This window comes from Ovis aries, chromosome 6 (assembly GCF_016772045.2).
Source record: "Ovis aries strain OAR_USU_Benz2616 breed Rambouillet chromosome 6, ARS-UI_Ramb_v3.0, whole genome shotgun sequence".
Lineage (NCBI taxonomy): Eukaryota > Metazoa > Chordata > Mammalia > Artiodactyla > Bovidae > Ovis > Ovis aries.
In genome coordinates, this window is record NC_056059.1 from 98,935,212 (window position 1) to 98,958,692 (window position 23,481).

At 40.1% G+C, this 23,481-nt stretch overlaps 2 protein-coding genes across 6 annotated transcripts; one reads left to right on the forward strand and one right to left on the reverse strand.

Moving 5' to 3' along the window:
* The first annotated feature begins 40 nt into the window (after positions 1-40).
* On the forward strand, positions 41-4,714 carry MRPS18C (mitochondrial ribosomal protein S18C). Its single transcript, XM_027971146.3, has 6 exons — positions 41-158; positions 901-953; positions 2,857-2,940; positions 3,949-4,006; positions 4,454-4,513; positions 4,598-4,714. Exons 1-6 carry the CDS (start codon positions 59-61, stop codon positions 4,672-4,674), a joined length of 432 nt encoding a protein of 143 aa, XP_027826947.1. The 5' UTR covers positions 41-58; the 3' UTR covers positions 4,675-4,714.
* On the reverse strand, positions 3,807-22,432 carry ABRAXAS1 (abraxas 1, BRCA1 A complex subunit). 5 transcript variants are annotated; one of them, XM_042251591.2, is made up of 10 exons: positions 18,881-18,945; positions 16,939-16,975; positions 15,174-15,257; positions 14,385-14,535; positions 14,202-14,268; positions 12,113-12,306; positions 11,136-11,255; positions 10,071-10,155; positions 7,618-7,732; positions 3,807-7,244 (listed from the first exon to the last, which is right to left on the reverse strand). In XM_042251591.2, exons 6-10 carry the CDS (start codon positions 12,259-12,261, stop codon positions 6,808-6,810), a joined length of 906 nt encoding a protein of 301 aa, XP_042107525.1. In that variant the 5' UTR covers positions 12,262-12,306; positions 14,202-14,268; positions 14,385-14,535; positions 15,174-15,257; positions 16,939-16,975; positions 18,881-18,945; the 3' UTR covers positions 3,807-6,807. The 5 variants fall into 5 exon arrangements, with proteins under 5 accessions (XP_042107525.1, XP_014952092.1, XP_027826949.1 ...); XM_015096606.4 differs by lacking the exons at positions 14,385-14,535; positions 15,174-15,257 and adding an exon at positions 22,321-22,432 and having other exon boundaries at positions 18,881-18,971; XM_027971148.3 differs by lacking the exon at positions 15,174-15,257 and having other exon boundaries at positions 18,881-18,952.
* Positions 22,433-23,481: the final 1,049 nt, after the last annotated feature.

Consider the following 23,481-nt stretch of genomic DNA (forward strand, 5'->3'; position numbering starts at 1 on the left):
GAAGGGACTTGTCAGGACGTTTTTGGAAACAGGAAAGGAAAGGGAGGAGCAAGGAACTATGGCTGCCGTGGTAGCTCTTTTCGGTGGGCTAGGGAAGAGAAAGTTTACGCGTTTCCCAACGGCTTTTGTCTGCCTCACAAATCCCGGGACTCGTGCAGGTAAAGTCTCCATATCCTATGCTTTTTTGTAGCATTGCAGCCATTGGTTTAGGTCTAGGTCGTTGGAGTCGTCGCTGTTAGCTAAAGGACGCTGGTGTTTAGGCGATTATTTCTCCAAAAGAAGTGGGCATCTGTAGTGGCCCCTATTTTAAATGACTAGTATTTTAAAGCTGAAGAGGGCGTGAGATGTCGTCCAGTACAGTGTTTTAACGTACGAGGAGCGATTGTCAAAAAGAGGTAGGGACTCCCCCAAGATCTTCAGGTAGACTTGGTAAGGAAGGAGCATTTTCAGAGTCACCTAGGAGCAAATCGCAGATATCCTAGGGCCCCAGATCAGGGCGAAATTGTGACATAGGCCACGGAATCTATCACTTCTGCACTTTTATCTGCTTTGTGCTTTTTTTGTAGTCTGTTTTCATTTTCCCTTTGGTATGACAATGCCTTTCAGTTTGCATTAAAATCTGTCCTTACGGAGAGAAGGGAAAATAAATTTCAAGAACAGGTGAGAGGTTGTATGGCTAGGGGTATATATGCCCTTTTCCCAACGCCCCAGAAAGCATTTTTATCCTAAGTCCACCACTGCCTCAAACCTAAAGGCCCTTTATTTTACTTTGTTAGTAATAATGAATATAAACCTTTTACATTGTGGCCCTTAGTTCATCTTGCCTCAACAGAAACACAATCTTTCCTTAGATGCTGAGCTAACAAAAAATACTTTGTTGCTGTTTCTTTTTAATTGCAGTGCTGTGGAGAAGTTGTTCACAATATAAACAGGTAACCAGCAGTGAGGACCTGGTAAGAATTTTTTTTCTTCCTTTTAATAAGGTATTTGCAACTAAGACCAGATTATGTCTTAGCTGTTTGAACAGAGTTCAGCTGAAGGACAAAGACAATCAAGATGATAATCATTAATCTGAGTTTGAAAACTGTAATTTATTGATGAGTAGTCACTTAAGTGAACTTTGAAGTAAGAGAATTCCTAGATTGTTAGCAAGAAGCATGACTTCTGTAACACCGTATTTTTCTTTCTAGATATGTGCTTTGGGAATTTTAAAAGGTAGTTGCATGCTGTAATTGCAGGAAGTTCAACAAAAGGGTTGTACAAAGTTTACCCATACCTTGACTCCCTGTCCTCTTTTCAAATTCAATTCTATTTTTATCTTAGTCATTAAAGGTTTATGTCAGGACATTAGTTTCTTCTAAACTGTAGATGTATGTTTTTTATGGATTTCAAGTACTAGTATTGGATTTAGGCAGTATAGCTTTTCTTGCTACATACAAAGACAATTTGATACTAGTTAGACCACATAAAGGAGAAAGAAATGGCAACCCACTCCAGTATTTTTGCCTGGAGAATCCCAGGGATGGGGGAGCCTGGTGGGCTGCCGTTTATGGGGTTGCACAGTATTGGACACCACTGAAGCATCTTAGCAGCAGCAGCAGCAGCAGACCACATAAAACACATAGAGAAGGAATAGTCATTACACGTGAGTTGAATGTAAGTTGAATTAGGAACATTTGAGGAATTAGAAGAAATGAAAGAACTCCTCTAGTCCCTTTGAGCATCCATCTTGGTCATCTAACTCACACCATAGTCAAGAGAGTAAATGAAGTTACCAGAGCTTCTCTTTAGGTCCTTAAATCCCAGTGAGACTCTCATGAAAGCTAAGGGTTCCTCAGAAAAAGGCACAAAGCCCCATTTATTTGAAGTTTTGAGTACAACTACAGGGGTTCAAGACTTCAAAAGCCATTTCTAGATTCAGAAGCTGTATACTGGAGACACCTAAAGTGATTTTAGGACAGAGGCCTTGTGATGGAAGCTTTAGAAGCAGTAGTGAACAAAGAAAAACCAAAAAGGCTGACACAAACTTGTAAAACAGTCCAGGACTTTTAAATTGTTATAAAACAATTTTATACTACTATAAAATTGTAGTAAAGAAAAACAAACCTGCGTAGTGTTACAGTAAGCTGTGGAGACACTGGGGCTGGTGGACAGAGGTAAAGAACCCGCCTGCTAGTGCAGGAGACATAAGGAGACGTGGGTTTAGTCCCTGGGCCGGGAAGATCTGCTGGGGGAGGAAATGGCAGCCCACTCCAGTATTCTTGCGTGGAGAATCCCATGGGCAGAGGAGCCTGGCGGACTACAGTCGATGGGTCACAAGGAGTTGGACACGATTGAAGTAACTTAGCACACACATGGGGGCACTGTCTTTTTGTAACACAAAAATATCAGTAAAACATCTGGAGAAATATAGGAGTGGATTCAGAGATTATACTAGTTTAAGAATTGCATATCTTATTTGTTGTGCTGTTTTTAAGTATAAGACTTTTTAGTCACCTGACAATCTGAGCGGAGCATTTTTAATCACTTACTGAAGATTTTATTTTTTTCCTCCTATAAACCCTTTTCCCCCCAAAGATTGTATTTTTCACAGATTCGTCCTCCATCAATTAATCCCTCCTTAGCCAAACTAAGATACTTGTACAAAATATATATGAGTACACTCAAACTTTAAAATGGTATTTTTCAGAAATAACTGTTTTTCTTTTGTAAGCCAGACTGTTATTGATTCATTTTAACAGTAAGAAAGGTACAACTAATCCCTTGGAGAGATTTAAATGTGGTACCCTAAGATTTTTTTGATTCAAAGTTAACACAAAAAACATTATCAGATCTTTGTTTTTTTCTTTATGCTAGCCTATTCCAATGGAAAATCCTTATAAGGAGCCTCTGAAAAAATGTATCTTGTGTGAAAAACGTGTGGATTATAAGAATGTACAGGTGAGATCTGGTTTTACTTCACTGTGATACTTGATTTGGGACTTTTGCTCTTTTATTAATACAGTAGAGAACCAAGTCAGTTTTTATAATGGGCTTTGTGTAAGGGTGACTGTTTCAGCAGCTTCAAAACTTCAGATCTGGTTATACTTGCATGTATAAGGCATGTGTTTTATTCAAATCGGAACCTCTGGGCTGTCCTTCATTTACTCTTAATCATCTCAGTGTTTCTTGTTTATTTTCCTTTGCCCCAAACCTCTTAACAGTAGCTCCCTGTGGCAGTGATTCTAAGTCAGTGGAGTTGAGTAGTTAGGGAAAAGCTCCTGTGTTGAAGTTGATATCTGTACCTCACCACCAGTATCACTATTTTGAATTCATTTTATCTGTTGTTGAGTGCTCAGCATATTAAAAGTGGCAAATTTGGAAAATAAAATAAAAGTGGCAAATTTGGGGGAGAAGATGGTATCGGAGTTAAGTATACTGACAGTCGTATACAGTGATAGCTTCTTTGGTGGGAGAAAACCGAAGAAACTGTAAAATCCAAGTATTTGGATTAATAAAACATAAGTAACAGCAAATGGCCTGATATACCTGTACATCTTGAAGACCTCACTGTAGTCTGATATTATGGGATAGTCTATCATAACAGTTGGAATGTTCTGTACCTTGGTATAAGCAGCAGTGCTTTAGAAAGGTTATCTGTGGAAAAGTGAAGAAAACAGCTTTAGCACTGAAAGAACATGCTCATTAATCTGTTGTATAGACTTTTTTTTGACACACTGGGGAAGAGATGTTAACTTTCACAATTACTTTGGTTATTTTAAAGATGATCTGTTAATAGAATGAACGTAATTCAGTGTTTCTATTCATATGTTTGAAGTTTGTCTAAAATTTATTAATAAGCCTTTTATAGCTTGAAGGTGATAAAAGGTGTTTTGAAATTTATACAAGGTTGAATAACAAGTGTATTAACATAAAATTTTTTTCCTTTCCAAATACAACTCAAACCAGCTTTTATCCCAGTTTATTTCTCCATTTACTGGATGCATTTATGGAAGGCACATAACAGGTATTTCGTTTTCTATTACAGCTACTTAAATGTAGATAAGCCTACTTCTGTTATTTTAAAAAAACACAAAACTGGCAGATTTTCAAATATTGCCACAAATTACTATTAGACCAAAAACTATGTGTACTTTGAGAAAGTCTCTTCTGAGGCCAAAAGGGTAATTATTTTGCATATCTTCTTATACTCAGTTAACTATAGGGTGACAACATGTAGAGAAACTAGGGGCCTATTGCCTACAGGCCAGATCAGATCTGCCACCTGCTAAATAGCTAAGTTTCCACAAATCTGAGCTACAAGAGCAGAATTAATGATGACAGAGACTGCAGCCCACAAAGCCCAAGATACTCTCAGGCTCTATACAGTTTTTCCAGCCCTTCTGTGACATAATTGCCATGCATTTTGAATATTGGTATTTTTTTATGAATAAGAAAGTATTTTCTTTCATAGGTCTTTGTGGGAAGAAACAAAAAGAAATCACAAAAGCAATTAAGAGAGCTCAAATATTGGGTAAGAGCATCCAAAACACTGAATTATGCTAAACAAGATTTTGCTCATTGTCTTTTGTGAAGAACTTTCATTCTCTCTTCACAGGGTTTATGCCAGTTACCTACAAGGATCCTGCCTATCTCAAAGACCCTAAAGTTTGTAACATCAAATATAGGGAGTAAATTATATAAAGTTATCATCAATAAACGTATTTTGCAATAAGTGGTTGTGTGGTGCTAATACTGGCTCAAACTGTAAGATTTAACAACCACTGAGTAGAAAAACTAACAGGCTAAATCTTGTGAAACTATAAAGTATTAAGTTTTTAATTCTTATAGTAATTTGGAATCATGAGGAAAGTGTTTCAGGAGTGAAGCTTCCTCTTCATATCAGAATGTTCACTAGGATAATCAGATTATTTAAAATGTTAATACTTGTCACATTTACACACACATATATTTTAAAATGTTAACACTTGTTCCATTTAACATACACATATTTAAAAAATTGTTACTGTGGGGTCTTCACCTAAATCTGGCCCTCCCAAACAGTTCATTCAAGACACTACAAACACAGCAGGGCTGGCTTGTAGTGGAACTTGACTTTATGCCCAGATTCTGTGTTGTAAACAGGATTGTAGAGTATGGGTGCAGGACAGTGGAATGCTTATGTAATGTACAAATCCCACAGGACAGGGTGTAGATTTGAAATTGTCAATGATTTCCTAACAAGCAGGTAAGTAAGCTTGATTAGGACCAGGCGTCTTCTCTCTGCAGAGATGTCACTTGGGGATTGACAGTGGACCCAACACTCAGCTCTGGGCTAGTCTATCATAAACTAGTAGTGTCCTCTAAATAAGCCGATCCATAGGCAATCTGTGCTATGTCTCTTATTCCAGTAATACAAACAAATCCCCCAAAGACAGAGAATAATGAGAAAAAAATGTCTTACAAGCATTGTTTTTCTCCTTTTCATTCCCTGAAGGATGGGGACATCAGCTTATTTTAAAATTAGGGTTCAGAGAGAACCCTATTTATTCTCCTGTCCTGCACTTATGTAACCAGTAAAGCAATCCCAACAGCAACTCATGATTTGCACACATCATCCCAGGTACTATGTGGGCTCCATAAGTGCCCCACAGTAACTAATGTATGTTAACACATAAATAAAAGATGGCAGCACATTCATAGCTAATATTAAAAAAAAACCCATCACTTTAGGAAGTCACTGATGGAAGAGCAATGGTCAACGTGTGGGTTCAGCATTCCACCTGGACAGTAAAACATGATGTGTCTTCCTGGGAAATTCAGTTACAGAAAAGACAAACCAGACCATCAAAGTGCTCTTAACCAACCTCCACTTAACCAACTCACTGAACAGGGGCTTTACATCCTCCTTAAAAACCACATGGAAGCCCACAACTCTGTCTTACCTGTTGAGTTCTGTATTACCAAGAATTATTTTGTTGCCAGACCTGTGTCAGTTCTGTTTTTGTACTGATGAATATAAGCATTAAAAAGTTACTAGTGCAATGAAAACCAAGTAAACTTTGAGACCTGATTAAAGACAACTAGCGTTTAAAAAAAGTCAAATTAGGTGTGGTTAAGACAAACATTGGAAATGGGAAATGAAAAAACCCTAGTAGCATGTTGTACTTAGGCTGCTTTACAAATTTCTTTAAAGAATCTAAAACTGGGACTTACGTAAGTAATGGGTGTGATTTACTTAGGAACTCCCAAGTGTTAGTTGCTCAGTTGTGTTCGACTCTGTGTGACCCCATGGACTGTAGACTGCCAGGCTTCTCTGTCCATGTAATTCTCCAGGCAAGAATACTAGAATGGGTATTCTTCCCTTCTCCAGGGGATCTTCCCAACCCAGGGACTGAACCCAGTCTCTTGTACTGCAGGCAGATTCTTTACCATCTGAGGTACCAGGGCCAGGGAAGCCCAGGAAATCCAATACATCCATAAAAATGTTCCTGGCCCTACAGAAGTTTGACAAATGAATATATATTTCTGCTTTAAGTTAAAATGAAATCTCTGTGATAGACACCATCCACATTTATTTATATGTATCATTTGAGTCCCACTTAATGGGCTTTTTCTTCTAACTGAACAAGTGCTGATCCAAACACACTGCATTACCAGGCTTGTTCTGTACTCAAAGATTCTGGACTGATTCAATTTAAAGTATTTTATAAAATAAATGCACTAGAACTTCCCTATGTGTTACTGCAAAGAGCTGAACACAGTAAAAAAAAATACATTTGGCTTTCCCCTTCAGCTGATCAAAATTCTCCTTTGGGCCCCAAAGCATCAGAAGGTAGGAGACTGTGGATATTCACCAGAACCCTTCATTCTCTCCATCTCTTCATCAGTTTCTGGGCTGCTCACTGGGGATGCTTTTTCTTGGTTACTACTATTAGTATATGTTTTAGAGGGTCTGTTCTGTATCTCTCCCAGCCGTGACCTCTTGAACTGCCACCCATCATCCATGTCTGAGGCTTTCCGCTTGGTCACCGGCAGGGCACTACGAGCTGGACTCGCTTCAGGAAAGTCTGTGTATTCCACCATTAAGGTTAGATTGTGGACCCCACTGAGAGGGTGGGTGGTAGTACAGCTACTTCCAGAAATGCGCCTATTTTTCAAGGAGATAACACATGAATGGAGAAGTTCACAATCCGGAAAAAAGGTCCGTAAAGCTTGACAAAGCAAAATGTTCTCCTGAGGGTCTTTTTGGACATTCTTCTCTCCTAAACAAGCAAACAAACAGTTCAACATATGGGATCTGTACTACAAAGCTCCTGTATTTAATTGTAGGTAAAGTCAAAAGGACTTTAAAGAATTCTACCACATTACCTAAATTAAGAAAAATGGTAATCCCAAATTTGTATGTCACACTATCCTAATAGGAAATTAAAGTTATATTTCTTGATATCAAGATAGTATAGCTACAGTAGTACCATGTTCTTTGTTGGGTGGGTTTTAAGAATATTAGTAGAAGTTGGTTTTAATCCCCAGGTGGCAAGTTCATCAGTTAGTGCAGTCACCTCATCCATAATTCCAATCAGTGAGAATTTTTCTTTAAAGCAAGGAATGTAGTGATAACGTGAACTTTCTACTTACGTGTTGCTTGCAACTGTGCTTGTTTTCTTTTTTTAATTTCTCCTTTTAATCTGTTTACATCATTTAGTAGTTTTTCTACAGCTCTCTCACTGTGTTCTACTTTTTCGCATATACTCTGCAAAATAAAATAAGGGCACAGCTAAAAGTTCCAAATTGTTACTACAGTCTAGGTTCACAAACAATACAAAATCCTTCATAGTATATAACATTGATTATTCCTCTTTAACATTTTATTTTGCAGTTTTCTGAAGGAGTAAGTTCCCACTAATACAGTTCTATCATTCAAGTTATTTCCTAGATAATACAGACAGAAGATATTTAACTTGCTTTGAAACATTACTTTGAGATGCATAGTTACTGCAAACCTAACATTAAGAAACTAACAATAAGTATGAAAAAAAGTAAATTGTTTTACAGAATAAAACTACTGATTTTAATTCCTGTAAAACTTGTTGAAATGCAGAGTGGTCTTAATGTGTCATCAGTTTTTTTTAAGTACTAACACCCTCTGACTCAGTGATTTCATTTTGGGAATATATCTTAAATAAGAAACAAAAATTTACATATGATGATGGTTCTCAGTATCAGATAAGTGCATACCTTATGGCACTTCTACCCAGCCTACTTCTCATGAACTTACACACCCTCCCCTTAAGAGTTCTCCAGTAACCTTTCACCAACCTGACCCAAGCAGAAATACTACAACAGCCAACTGGCAAGTCCCAATCTCTCAAACAGAAGAGGTCTAAATGCAGAAGCTATAGGTTAGCTGCTCTCTGGTCAGCCAGTGGGTGAGTAAACAAGATCGGCAGAGACTGTGAAGGAACCCAGCGTGCAGACACAGGAAGTCCAGATGGCATCCGAGCTCCTGGTTCTAGTTCCTTCCTAGGCTCAGTGACCTGTCGTCTCTCCTCTCACAGACCTCTCTGTTCCCTAAATTAGCCCAAGTTGGTACTTTTAACATAAGAAGTCTAATATACCACACTAAGAAATATACTATTAAAAGGAACTAAAATATGAGAAACTAATGCTACATCAAATAAAAATCATGACACAAATTTCTCTGTCCCCATTACTGTGCACAGTACGAAAGCGTGTTAGGGGAACACTGAAGAATGTGACGAAGTGCAAACAGTGCAGTTACAGTGGTAAGATTCTTGACGCGTCTCTGTTTTCTAAAGTTCATATAATGTAGTTCATATTTTTAAAAAAAGCACAATATTACTAGTGTGTAAAATGCATTAACCCCGTTTCTCTGGGTGTGCTGTACTGATGAGTACGGTGGCCACGGAGCATGCTACTCAGATCCCCATCTGCAGGAAGCACAGCTGACCGGTGGCTCCTGCTGCTATCCTTTTAGTTCTATTGCTGGTGTGTGCTTAGGTCATGCTCCCCCTGGGCCTCTCTTAGCCAATGACTGAGCACAGTGAGGGTATGAGTCTATTTCTATAGGACACCTTTGCTCAGACTCTGCATCACCTGGCTGAAGTTTTTCTGGCCGTGGAGTCCACAGCTCTTCCTACCCCCTTCATCCCCCTTCCCCTGTCTCCTCTCTCAGGTGTCAGACTTAACATGGCAAGTCTCCCTGCCACTCTTGGGCTCTCCCCTGTATTCTTCAAAGGCCTAACAAGCCACCTGCACATCTGAATGCCCATGTTGGTGTCTACTTCTCAAGGGACCTGAGTGGACACAGTGAGACGGCTCAGTACTGTGGCAGATTGTTTTGTTCTCAAATACTTGCTTCCCTTTTTATCCTGTGAAAGGGTCATATATCCCTGCCTACTACTGTGGCAGCCTCTGGCCAGTAAAATGTGAGAGGAGGTAGGTGACATGCCAGCTCTGAGCAGAAGTTCTAAGAGTTGCTGTGAATTCCCACCAGCTTTACTGCTCTTTTCCCTTTGTCGTGAGATGAACATGTCCCACATAAGGGCTGGACCCCAGAATGAAGATGACGTTTAGAACAGAAGCAGAGATGCAGCCTAGACACAATGTGAATCAGACTGAACTTTTATTTCTGTCGATCACTGAGATGGAGGTCTTCATTAATGAAGCTAAACTAATACAAACACTTATGTCTAGTCAGCTATGAAGCTGTCCCTAAGTATATATTCAGTGATCAATGTGACATGAACTCTGTACGAGATTTTTAAAATGTTTTAACTGGAGGATAATTAACTGCTTTACAATGTTGTGTTGGTTTCATCAGCCATACGTATGTGCATGTCCCTTCCCTCTTGAATCTCCCTCCCACCTCTCCACCCCCATCCGACCCTCTAGGTTGTCCCAAGCACTGGGTCCAGCCCCCTGTTGCACAGCGACTTCCCGCTGGCTATCTGTTTTGCATGGTAATGTGTGTGTGTGTGTATGCTACTTTGTCCATTCATCCCACCCTCTCCTTCCCCCACTGTGTCCACAAGCCTGTTCTATAAGAGATTTTTAAATGTTTAACTTACCTTTAATTCATCTTGTAAAGAACTGTACATTTCATTTATCTTCTGCACCTCCTTTAAAGATCCATCTTCTTTAAAAAATTCAGAGCTATAAAAAAATTACCATTTCTTCCAGGCAAATATACAGAATTCATTTTAATAATACAATGAAAAAACTTCTTTGTAGTTGAGGAACAATAGAAGATTGTTTTTCTTGGTTTTGCAGGGATCACAACTTTGTGAACCTATTTGTATACAGCAAAACCAACCAGAAAACCTAGTTCATCTATCTTCACCTCAGCAAACTTTTTAGCCTCCTAAATACTATTTCCAGGACTCAAAGGAGAGGTTAAGTGAAAGCAGAGAAAGACTGAAGGAGATGGGTAGAGGACGGATCTGTCTTGGCAACGCCATCCGTCAGTTATCTTACTAAGTTCAAGTCATCATTGATTGAAAAAAGCAACATTACATATATATAAAAGAAAATTCTAAGGCATGTTTTATAAAACTCCCAACTGAGATAAATATAAAACTTTGTGTCTTAAAATCAATGAAACATGGTATTCAATTTCAATAAGGCACTGTTTAAGCACTATGGGAACACAAAGATAAATAAAATCGAGTTCATTAGTCTCATAAAATTTACATTTAGTAAGTACCCTACAGTACCAGTGTTGTGATTCCTGCCATTCATTATTCCCTTACTGCTCACAAAACTTACAGCTCCACAGTCAACAGTGTGAGTCTTGACTAAAGCCTCATTTTTTAAGTTTAATATACAATCTAATTTTTCGCCTTTATAATCTGAACTGCTGCCTTAGAAAATTATTGTTTTGGGGCTAGCTCCTTATTCTAAGAGTAAATATGTCACAATATGTAGGCTGTACACTACCACCCCCTTTTGTATTTGACAAATGGACAGATGCTGGAAGGAAATACAGAGAAGTTAAATCGTTTACTTAAGTAAGCTTGAGTAATGTGGCCATTAGTCAGTTTTCCTTTCATTTTTATTCTCTTGTGTTGTAAAAAATTAACTTCAAAAAATGAGTAGGAGTTAAGTTTAGTGGGAAAGCAGTTGGGGAATCTCACCTGTGTGTTTTTACTGCTCGACTGAAACCAGCAGATGTACAGGAACCAGATGTAGTTTTATAACCCAGCTGTTCGGACATGCCCAGATTGGCCACCACTAAAGGTATCCTATGAAAAAGTCTGAAGAAATAAAAATTTTAAAAATAAATTAAAAATAAAGTGAAAAACTAGCATCTAATTATTAGTATAGACTACCTTTTCCTACAAGATTAAAAAACAAACCCCATCCCTTACTACTTACGCAAGAAAAAATTTATTGATTTGAGACAAATAGCTTTTAAAAATTGTGAGATGTGCATAGTGTAAGATTATTGTGTGAAAAAATACTTTAATGGCTATTTTAACTGATCACCACACGTGAAAACAAGGTATTACCACTGCGATTCATCCTTTCATGAATTACTCTTCACTGGTACTCTGTGACCTTCATTTTCATACTCTATGAAAATGCTGTCTATATTTCCTGTGGAGAGTCCTATTAACTCATTTTGGTGGATCAACAAGAAACACTTTGTTTCCTGGCAGAGGTCAAGAGAAAAGCTGCTCAGGTACACAGGCTTCAGTTCTACATTATATTCCTTAGCAACTGATACCTAAAGCATGCGTATTTTTTCCACCTTATGGCAAACAACAGCAAATTCTCAGTGTCAGAAACTCAAGTCATCATTCCACTGTTGTTTAGTTGCTAAGTCGTGTCCAGCTCTTGTGACCCCAGGGACTGTAGTCCACCAGGCTCCTCTGTCCATGGGATTCTGCAGACAAGAATACTGGTATGGGTTGCCATAATGGACTTCTAATTTCCTCATCCGACCTTCATTTTCCTATCTATAAAGAACCGATGTTAAAACAGACCAAAAAGAATCACTGTGACAATCTAATGCCAATATACGAAAACAGTAAGCCATAAAAAGTACAATGAAAATACTGAGCCCATTTTTCTGTTATCTGAAAACAGCCAGTAACTGGCCCACATTTACCCTTTCTGAGGCTTATATAAGGCGTGCTCCAGTCGATGAGTAGAGCAGCTTTCTGTTATTATACTTGGTGTTAATAACAGAAAAACAAGTTCCTGGCTTGAAAGATGCTGCTGTAAGTTTCTGTGAAGCAGTCTCTCTCTAAATGTCATGATCTGGTCTGAATGACGTCGCAATTTGTACCAACCAACCACATCCTGAAAGAAATAATATATCAGGTGTATACCTTCATGGTTACAATTATTATGTGTCTTACTGTCATAATTAAGTAATGAAACTGACAATCTTAAAAATGGCTTAATATTCAGCAAGATTTGGGGCCTAAATAATCAAAACATACACTTAAGAATATGCTTTAACCTTATACATAGTGTGCAAACCGACTTGCAGTTATTAGTTCCCATTCAGTTAACAGAGCTACAATTTTATTCAATATGGATTAAAGGAAAAATTCTTAACTTCCTCTAGTTCTCTTACGGCATTTTATATCTTAAATCTTAATCTTTAGTCAAAATTTAAATGAAGAAAATGTCAATGAAAACCAATTAACTTCCTGTCTGGATCCTTGGTTTGCTAAGGAAGTAAACTGAAGCAAATAGCTTTTAATTGACATTTATACAGCAGGCATGTTATCACAGATTTCGTTGCAAGATTAAGATCATATGGAAGGGTTTTGTAAATTATAACATGCTAAACAAATGTGTTGTTAGTATCACTAAACCTTTTTCTTCAAACTGGAAAAATTCTCATTTACTGGAAACAGTACTAAAAGAGAAAAACAACCACTTTGGAGATCTCTGACAGTTTCAGCAACTAATTTTAATGTTTGAGTGTTTAAATTGAGAAAATTAAAATTACTTTTACTTAAAAACTAAAACATTTTTACAAGTACATTTTTTAAAATTTACTTTTAATTGAAGGATAATTGGTTTACAATGTTGTGCTGTTTTCTGCCATACATCAACATGAGTCAGCCACAGTTATACATATATCCCTTCTCTCTGAAACCTCCCTCCCACCCCATCCCACCCCATCCACCCCTCTAGGTTGTTACAGAGCCCAGGTATGAGTTTGCTGAGTCATACAGCAAATTCCCACTGGCTATCTATTTTCAATATGGTAGTGTATGTTTCCATGTGACTATCTCCATTCATCCTACCCTCTCTTTCCTCCCCTCCCCTCCCCTCCGTGCCCATAAATCTGTTCTCTGTGTCTGCGTCTCCACTGCAGCCCTGCAAATAGGTTCATCTGTACCATCTTTCTAGATTCCATATATATGCATTAATATACGATATCTGTTTTTCTCTTTCTGACTTACTTCATTCTGTATCATAGGCTCTAGGTTCATCCACCTCATTAGAACGGACTCAAATGCGTTCCTTTTTATGGCTGAATAATACTGCATTGTATACATGTACCATAGCTGCGCTATCCATTCATCTGTCGATGGACATCTAGGGTTCCTCCATGTCCTAGCTATTTCCAAGCACATTTTTAAATACCCAAATAAAACTGGAGGAAAAGCTCAAACACTTTCAACAAGCGATGCTTTTTGAAAGAAACTTCTTTTACTAAATCTACTTTTATTCTCGACTAAGAGATCAAGAAGTTTTAAGGGGAAATAAGTACCAGGAAAAAATGTTGTCTTTGGACAAAAATGTTTTTTGATCATTCAACAAGTTTTAACTGAACACCAAGCAGGCTGGGGAGGATCCAGATGGGGTGCTGTGTGGGAAACCATCCCTGCAATAGCAGAAACTAACTGTAGCTATGGGAAAGGACGGCAGTGGCGTGAGTCCCTAGTGATAAGCGGTGTGGGAAGGGGCATGGTGGGGATGGAGAAAAGGGAGACACGATGTAAGCCAGAACAGCCAGGAGAAGGAGAGAGCAAGATGAAGACTCTTAGTGACTAGCCTTGCTTTCAGAGAAACCCCTCTGAATTTCTGCAAAGAACAAGTCTTTCCTCACCTGCTTTATAGAAGACTTTGTGAAGACAAATGCTGCTTGAAAGTTCTGTCAAAGTACTACACATTTTCAGGAGCTTACAATAATACATATAATACAAAAAGAGAAAGGGTAAATCAGGGAATACCTTCTTGACATTTGATAATATTTTCTTCAGCGCCTGCTCATTTACTTCACCAGAAGAATTATAAAAGCTATAAAAGACAAAATTAAAGGCGTTTGAAATAAACTAAAAATATGATGATTTTGTTGGCACTTTTAACTTCAGTTACTCCTAGCCCGACAACCCAACATTCATAGACTTACTTACCTGTTAGATGAAGTTCTAAAATAAATAGGAGAGAAAGCTCTCAAATGAACAGACTTAAAAGTGGTAGAAATATGTGGTCCGTAAGCAATTAAAAAGGAAAAGGAATGGAGAAACTTCAAGGGGTAAGTATGGGCACCACATTTTTTTTAACCTAAAACAAAACAAACTATCCATTAAATACAGGTATTTGTAAGTTCACATAGCTAGTTCACAATTTACATACTAAACTTTTTTTTACAATAATGACACATACAAAAGAATGTGTAATGAAGCAAATCAAAAAGAAAACAATTTATTCATTGCTAATTCCAAAAGCTAAACTTAAATTAACAGAAGTGCTTTAGGAGTTGGTTGATTTTTCGGGGGGTCGGGGAGGGGATAGGTATTAGTTTAGTGATCTGTTCTGTAGCTGGAATGTTAAATATAGATAGGAAATGTAGGGAGAAGTGAAAAGTATTTCTACAAGATTCTAAAGCACTGACTTCCAGCTTTCTTTCCCCTCCAGGGCTGGGAAATATTTTCCTCCTTTTTAACTTCCATTCTAAGATCAACAATATTCTTTTCGATGATGAGATATCTGTTATGCCAAATTCCTGACAAATACAATTCACTGTAATAGGCTTTTACTGGTAACTCTAATCTGCACACTGAAAAAATTCAGCTACGTAAAAGTGAAAAAATAAATCCTAATAGGCAATATACTTTTTCAACTTACAAAACAGACAAAATAAAGTGTTCTACCTCTAAAGGGAAACAGTTCAACTCACTGAACAGACTCTTCCATCTCACCTATTCATTCCAACATGAAAAATCTAAATACAAGAGTTTATTCCTGTGTTTTCTCTAGGATGATCCACTTCTGAGCTTCTCAAACTGGGAAACAAAGCAACATACCAGAGTGTAAAACAAACAGCAGGAAAACAGTATACATCTTCTGTGCCAGCACTAATTTACGTGAAGCTTTTGGGAAAGGGGGCATTTTTAAAAGCAGAAATACACTGTGCAGCAGAATTCAAGTTAGACTGCTTAATTTTTTTTTAAGTGACTTTCAGTTTCAGGCTTCAATGGGCTGTTTTCCAGATTTCTGAGGTAAGAGGATCAGTAATTTCAGTAGAAAACATTCAAAAACAATGTATCAGAGCAGTGTTGATAAACCTGTGCTGTAAAAAGGCCAGAAAAGTAGATACCTTAGGCTTTGCAGAACAGTCTCTGTTACACATTTGTCCATCATTTTAACTCTTAAAAAATATGTTATTTATGGAGGGCCACATAAAAACAGGTCATGGGGCCACAGTTTGCCACCCTGCATATTAGAATACAAAACTGAGTGCTAAGGCTTATCCAGCTCGGATTCCATGAAGTATGGTATTGAAAGACTGTTTAACACGTGTACCTGTATCATTTAAAATAAGAGAGAAACAGTACAGCATGCTGTAGGATTAGAACTTAAGAAATCTGGATCCTTCTAGTTTTGCTCTGCTGCTAACCTGTTGGTTATTCCGTCCCCTGCCCCACAATTCTGTAAACCTAAAAGGCTGAGGCATGGGTTCCTTATCACTGGATCAGACCGCGTCCTCAGCTCTAAGACTCTTAAAAGCTGGTCTAATTAAGCCAAGTGGTTGCCAGGAGATACTGAATCACTTATTTTTTTTTTTCATTCTCCCTCCTTAATCTATTCCTGCCCCAGAGTTCCTCAAGAAAGTACTCTTTATGAATCTCCACCAAGAATCCCTCATTCAAAAGGTATTTTCTCATACCCATTGTATATTAGGCAACACAGGGGAGCTGTGCCCCTTTCCAGTACAGCAGTTTAAGACCACACTAAGCCTCCAGCGGTGTTTCTCACCTTAACACTCTGCTCCACCGCAACTCTCACACAACCTCGGAAATGGTGCATACAGTGTGACTCTAAGACATTCACATACCGTTTACATAAACCATAAAGCTATTTCACCAAAACCACACCATATTGTTTTATGATTATAGTGGCTTACTTTATAGAAGTTCATTGATTTGTGTACTTTTCTATGTATTATAAACCTCAATGAAAAGTTTTTAACAATATCACAGCCTATCAGGACTAAGAGTACTACTACTATCTGTAGGGTTAAGAGTGTAGGTTTCCACCCTTGAAAAACAACAGGAAGCAGGTTAGATAAAGAACCTAACCAGTTAATAGACAAAAAGTAACATTAAAAAAACAGAAGTGAGGCAAAACCGGAATAAACAGATAAAAAAGGGCTGCTGCTGATGCATGAGAACACGTCACTGAGTTTATAGTATGTGATGAGGTGATGGGGGGAGAAGCAAGAGCAATCCTCAAGGCAAACTGGTGCCTGGGAGAGGCAGTGAGGACCAGCTGAAGGAAGCAGATAAACACAGAGAAAGAACTATTAGACAGGGCCAAAATGAAGAGGTGAATTTTCAGGTATTTAAAAGCTCTTTATTTTAATCTGTACCACCATGTATAACTTGTAACTAAGATACTTTGTTAAAGATTCACTTGCAGATAATAATTTTCACAATGGATTTCTGACTTGCTCTTACTACTCACCTAAAAAGCTGATAGCATGAAATGTATTTCTGAATGTCTGGGGAAAAAAAAAGAATGTTTAGTTATGATTACATTAATGATCACTTGAACAACATATATCAAGCATTTCATGCCAGGGTTTACATTACTGTTATCTCATTTAATCCTGACAACAAACCCACATGATAGATGTGATTATTCCTTCCATTTTAAAGATGAGGCAACAGGTGGAGAGATTAAGTAGTTTACCTAAGCCACTGGTGGAGCCAGAATTTCAACCCAGAGCCTCACTTGTGACTAAAATCCTACATTCTTTCTAACTAGGTTTAACAATGGCTACACAAAAGACAAAATCACAGTTGCTATATTCACTGAGTTCTGAAATGGTAATGCTCCAATTTTACCCAACTGATAAAAGTAGCTGTTAAAGGAATTATCTGTTATTCCAACTGGTTGTTTCACAAAGGATTTGTCAGTGTTAATTGTAGACTAGAGAAAAAATGTTCAACATCTCTTAAGAGGTGAATTTTATTCTCCTGTCTGTAGAAATACTACATCTAAATACATCTGAATTCTGGTAGTTGCAGATGCTGTGCAAACATTAAATTCTATCATATGAGACATCATTACAGATCACATAGGAAGCAATTCATGTAAGAAGTATCAAGATGAATATGGTGTTTCCTCTATCATTCCAAACTTTCAGATCCCTCAAGATTCAGTAGGGAACAGTGAAAAGAGTGAAAGACTCACATATGATCACACAAGACAATACAAGCTCTTCTAGGCACCCCATCTTTCTGTGTTTGTCAGAGAGCATTTACAGGATCACTGTAACAGTCATCACCAATCTCTCAGACAGTTCCTGTGACGTGTCTTCTCCTTGGGGAGATCCTAGCCAAACTACCTGAAATTTCCTTAGTCACTTAAATCAAAGACATCAGTTTGATTATGGAGAATTTGTGAGTCTTCACCTATATGAGAAAACCCAACACCAAACTGCTGTAGAAGAATCTTTCAGGTAAATATCTGCAGGTTGTACTTTTTTCACTTATCAAACTGGTGAAGACTGAAAGATTTGATAATACCTAATGGTGATATGGCAATGGCACCCCACTCCAGCACTCTTGCCTGGAAAATCCCAAGGATGGAGGAGCCTGGTGGGCTGCAGTCCATGAGGCGGCTAAGAGTCAGGCACGACTGAGCGACTTCACTTTCACTTTTCACTTTCATGCATTGGACAAGGAAATGGCAACCCACTCCAGTATTCTTGCCTGGAGAATCCCAGGGACAGAGGAGCCTAGTGGGCTGCTGTCTATGGGGTTGCACAGAGTCGGACATGACTGAAGCAACTTAGCAGCAGCAGCAATGGTGATAAGGCCCAACCTTTGGGCTTCCCTGGTGGCTCAGAGAGTACAGAATCTGCCTGCAGTGCAGGGGATCTCAGTTCAATCCCTGGGTCAGGAAGATCCCCTGGAAAATGGAATGGCAACCCACTCCAGTATTCTTGCCTGGGAAATCCCATGGACAGAGGAGTCTGGTGGGCTACAGTCCATGGGGTCTCAAAGAGGGCTGAGTGACTAACACTCCAGTTATTTAACCAGTAAGTTTTTTTAGTTCTCATCTTCCAAATTTTCTGCACCATTTTACATTTTACTCCAACCCGTTTTACTTTTTCTCTCTTGCTTATTCCTTCTTTTGCTGGACCATCTTCCTGCCACTTACATGTACGCAGGAACTATGTTTCACCCTTGTCTCCCGACACTAATCTTAATCTGCTTCCTGTCTCACACTGTTTCTTGCTTTAGGGTATAGCCATATCTTTAAGAAATGAGTGCGATATATTGTTCTAAAATTTGCCTTTAAAAATTCTTATCTATTCCTTAACAACTTAAAAGTAACTTATGCTGATCCCTTTCAGCATAAACTATCAAAATAGGAGACACAGAAATAAGTGACTCACCAATGGTATAAATAACTTCAACATCATCCATCTGGGAATCAGTGATGCTGTTCTTGGCTTCACCTTTCACTTCCCCAAGGAGAAAACCTTCCTACGAGGATAAGAATAAGCAGTATGTGGAAAACACCAATAGGATTACCATTCAGTCACTTAATTAACCAGTATTTCCCAAGACTTTAACCACATGGGTAAGTGTGTGCTACCAACAGGGGCATACTCAAAAGACCAGGGGCACTTTGGTTTATAAGGGATCATGACCAGTTTTAAAAACACCAGTAGAAGAGACTGTAAATACCACTGTGACTTTAGCACTCTTGGAAGCACAAAAGGCTTAAAGCCAGAAATGAGAGCACAATGTTTAGGAAGGAGGAGCAGCACAGTTAGCCTTAGAAAAGAAGACTCCCGTTTGTAACTGAAAGTTGCTCAGCTGTGTCCGACCAGCTGCATCTGACGCTTTGCGACCTCATGGACTGTAGCACACCAGGCTCCTCTGTCTGAATTCTTCAGGACAGGATACTGAAGTGGGTAGCTGTTTCCTTCTTCAGGAGATCTTCCCAACCTAGGGATCGAACCCAGATCTCCTACATTGAAGGTGGATTCTTTACTGGCTGATCCACCAGGAAAGCTCCATTTGTAAGGAAAGCTTACAAAGAGTCTGCCTGCCAATGCCAGAGACACGGGTTTGATCCCTGGGTTGGGAAGATTCCCTGGAGAAGGAAAATGGCAACTGGCTCCAATTTTCTTGCCTGGGAAGTCCCATGGACAGAGGAGTCAGGTGGGCGACAGTACATGGGGTCGAAAGAGCTGGACACAACTTAGCAACTAACCCACCACCCATCTGTAAGGAAATCATCATAGGTAGAAGGAACAGTGCCAATAACCGACCATCCTAAATGACCAGGGGCATCAATGGCACAGGCTTCTGAGAGTCAGTGGTGGCTTCTGCGCTATGAAATGACACAGGGTGGGCTTTTTAGATTAAGAACCGTGCTCATAACTCATGAATTGGAAATAAATATCAGAGTCTGCTTTATAAAAGAGGAGCTTGGTTCTTTTTAAGATGTAGGCATTTTGCCACAACAGCAGTGACTTCTGTGAATTTCAGAGAATTATTTCTCTTGGTACATTTAGAGACAAAATGTGCTTGACAGTGAATGTTTAATCTTTATAATTAGTTAAGACTATTTTTAAAAATTCATTAAAAGAATGCAAAACAATGTTTCCACCAGGTGAGTCTTCATTAGAATCAAAGGAGAACGATCCACAATCTACTCTCTAGTGTTCTAGGCAAAGCCCTGGAAAAGAGACAACAGAAGACAATACAACTACCCAGAAAACCACCTTTCAAAGGCTTTAGGAAAAAGATCTGAGAAGCAAAGCCCTAACAGTACGGTACTTTGCAAGTGCTAATCCTTTAAGCTACACAGGATTAGACCCATTCTGTCTATATTTACACTAAGATATTTGAAGATAATTTCCACAACACACGTACGTATTTTAAATCATCATGTATTTGCTCTATGCTAGGTGTTAAGCTACAATGTAATTTAAATTTGCATACATGAAAGCTATCCATTCCAACCTTATTAGTTAAGTTGCTCAGTCATGTATGACTCTTTGCGACCCCATGAATCGCAGCACGCCAGGCCTCCCTGTCCATCACCAACTCCCAGAGTTCACTCAGACTCATGTCCATCGAGTTGGTGATGCGACAGCTCATCCTCTGTCGTCCTCTTCTCCTCCTGCCCCCAATCCCTCCCAGCATCAGAGTCTTTTCCAATGAGTCAACTCTTCACATAAGGTGGCCAAAGTACTGGAGTTTCAGCTTCAGCATCAATCCTGCCAATGAACACCCAGGACTGATCTTCTTTAGAATGGACTAGTTGGATCTCTTTGCAGTCTAAGGGATTCTCAAGAGTCTTCTCCAACACCACAGTTCAATTCTTCAGTGCTCAGCTTTCTTCACAGTCCAACTCTCACATCCATACATGACCACTGGAAAAACCATAGTCTTGACTAGACGGACCTTTGTTGGCAAAGTAATGTCTCTGCTTTTCAATATGCTGTCTAGGTTGGTCATAACTTTTCTTCCAAGGGGTAAGTGTCTTTTAATTTCATGGCTGCAGTCACCATCTGCAGTGATTTTGGAGCCCACAAAAGTAAAGTCTGACACTGTTTCCGCTGTTTCCCCATGTATCTGCCATGAAGTGATTATTAGGATTGCGCCAAAAAACTATTTTGGAAAAGACAAGCCTTTATTACAAAATGAAAGGCACAAAATTTAGCAGAAATCACAAAGCTCGGAACAGTACAATATTCTCTAAACCCTATTAGCAAGTTACTAAGCACTTCCCTGGTGGCTCAGACGGCCAAGAATCTGCCTGCAATGCAGGAGGCCTAGGTTCGATTCCTGGGTCAGGAAGATCCCCTGGAGAAAGGAATGGCAACCCACTCCAGTTTTCTTGCCTGGAGAATACCAAGGACAGAGGAGTCTGGCAGGCTATACAGCCCATAGGGTCGCAAAGAGTTGGACACCACCGAACGACTAACACAAAACACTTACTCTTTATGACACTATTTCTCGGGCTCAAAGTTTTACAGTGGTTTTTAGTTTCATAATTGGAGAAGGAAATGGCAACCCACTCCAGTGTTATTGCCTGAAGAATCCCAGGGACGGGGGAGCCTGGTGGGCTGCCGTCCATGGGGTGGCACAGAGTCGGACACGGCTGAAGTGACTTAGCAGCAGTTAGTTTCATAAATATAAAAGTTAAAAATAGGCTATATTTAAAAAAAACCTACTTCACTACTTAACTTTATCTAGAGGTTTTGAACCTAGGCAAAGTGTGAAGTCAGCATTTAAATATTTAATATTGGAGGTTATACTTAAAAAGCTGAGGCCATAGCTTAATATATTTGACACCAACGCAAACAAGTCAGATACCCGATATACATCTTCTCCGCGTACTAAGACTGACGCCAAAACAGCCACCGGTGGCATCATCCATCTTTCCTTTACAAGCCATCCATTTGAGCAAAGGTGCCCAGCTGCGGCTCCGCAAGGGAAACACCGAGATGTCTGGGGAAACCACGGTCGGGAGCGAGGAGCAAGTTAACCCGCAACGTTCCGAGCCGCGGCGGGAACGCTGTGTGAACTTTCTATTCCTTCACGACCGAGGGGGACTGCCGAGAGACACGGGGGCGTGCGGGGCACGGAAACGCAAACACTGGTTGCTAGAGGGGAGCTGAACCTGGAGAAGAAATCTCTAGGACCTCCCGGGAGCGAGAGAAGGCAGCTCCGACGGCAGAGAGCCTGGGCGTCGGCGGCGGGGAGCCCACGGGCGGGACCCGAGCAGCGGCGGCCCGGAGGTCGCCCAAGCGCAGGGGGATGGGGGGGGGGCCCTCCGAGGCGACGCCGGATCCCGCCCCCGCCCTCGGCTCACCGTGTCCGAGTCGGTGTTGAGGTGCTGGAAGGCGAGCGCGCCGAGCACAAATCCAGACAGCACCGCCGACGTGCTCTCGCCCTCCATACTTCCGTCGCCGCCGCGCGGCCCCAGGGGGCGGGGCGTGGGCGGGGCCGAGTGAGGAGGCGGAGCCGCGCCAGGAGGCGGACCTACGCCTGCGCAGTGGCCACGGCGCGCTCCGAGGTGCCGCGGACCGGCGGGCGAGGCTCGGGCGCCCTCTGGTGGGAAGGCCGCGGCGAAAAGGTTGTAACTAGTGCTCAGGTCCGTCTTTCTGGGTGTTGGGCAACTGCTCTGCCCAGGGCCAGGTATAGCGCCTTAGTAGCACTCAGGGGCCCTGGCATACAAACGAAAGTATGGAAGATGAAAACAGCTGACAGAATAGAAGCATTGCCTAGTTGGCATAATATCACAATGGAAATGCCACGTTTGGAGTTTTCACAGAGTCAGATGCTGCGCTTTACCATTTGAAACTTCTAGAATACTAACGACAATGTCAGAGAATGTCTCTTCTAGAACTCTCTAGCAATGTTCCATGTCGTGGAGTGAGGGAGAGGGATGGATTTCTTTGAATGTTTGCTTTTAGAAAATTGAGGACTCAATTCAAAGAATCTACAGACTGTTTAACCTTGTTCTGACAAGTTAGTGATAGTTATAAACATGCTGATCATTTGATAAGGGTGCTGCAGAAACCAGTAATTAAGAAACCAAGCACCGCAGTCAGAGAGTTGGAGAACTCAGGTTTATTACGCTGGCGGGCCCAGAGAAGTTAACACTGTAAGCTCTGAGCCCTGAACAAAGGGATTACAGAGTTTTTATACACAAACTATAGTGGGCATCACTTGCTGCTAATAGGTTGGTTTAAACTAAGGGGTTTTGCATACCCGGGTACAGTGGTCAAGATGGGGAGGGGGATGCCTGACCTTTCCACAGACAGGCGTGATTAAGCAGGTTTGCAGGGGCTGGACAATTGGGAAGAGTAGACAAGGATGAGTGAGATTAGCTTCAGTTCCTAGTATTGTAAGTCCCCACTTTCTGAGACTACGTGACCTACGTGATCTAGACTTTGCAAGGGGCAAGCTGAATTACAGAAGTAGAATGAGCAGGAGGTTATTTAAAATTTTAACTTGCCGTCTTCAAGGG

Excerpts from the sequence above, each read along its gene's own strand:
- ABRAXAS1 (XM_015096606.4), bottom strand. The coding sequence starts at position 22,407 with ATGGAGGGCGAGAGCACGTCGGCGGTGCTGTCTGGATTTGTGCTCGGC. Across the intron at positions 16,976-18,880 it reads TGAAGTTATTTATACCATTG|ACATTCAGAAATACATTTCA; the intron begins GTGAGTCACTTA and ends TTTTTTCCCCAG. Across the intron at positions 10,156-11,135 it reads CGAGCAGTAAAAACACACAG|CTCTGAATTTTTTAAAGAAG; the intron begins GTGAGATTCCCC and ends ATTTTTTTATAG.
- MRPS18C (XM_027971146.3), top strand. The coding sequence starts at position 59 with ATGGCTGCCGTGGTAGCTCTTTTCGGTGGGCTAGGGAAGAGAAAGTTT. Across the intron at positions 2,941-3,948 it reads TGGATTATAAGAATGTACAG|CTTTTATCCCAGTTTATTTC; the intron begins GTGAGATCTGGT and ends AACTCAAACCAG. Across the intron at positions 4,007-4,453 it reads TTATGGAAGGCACATAACAG|GTCTTTGTGGGAAGAAACAA; the intron begins GTATTTCGTTTT and ends TTTCTTTCATAG.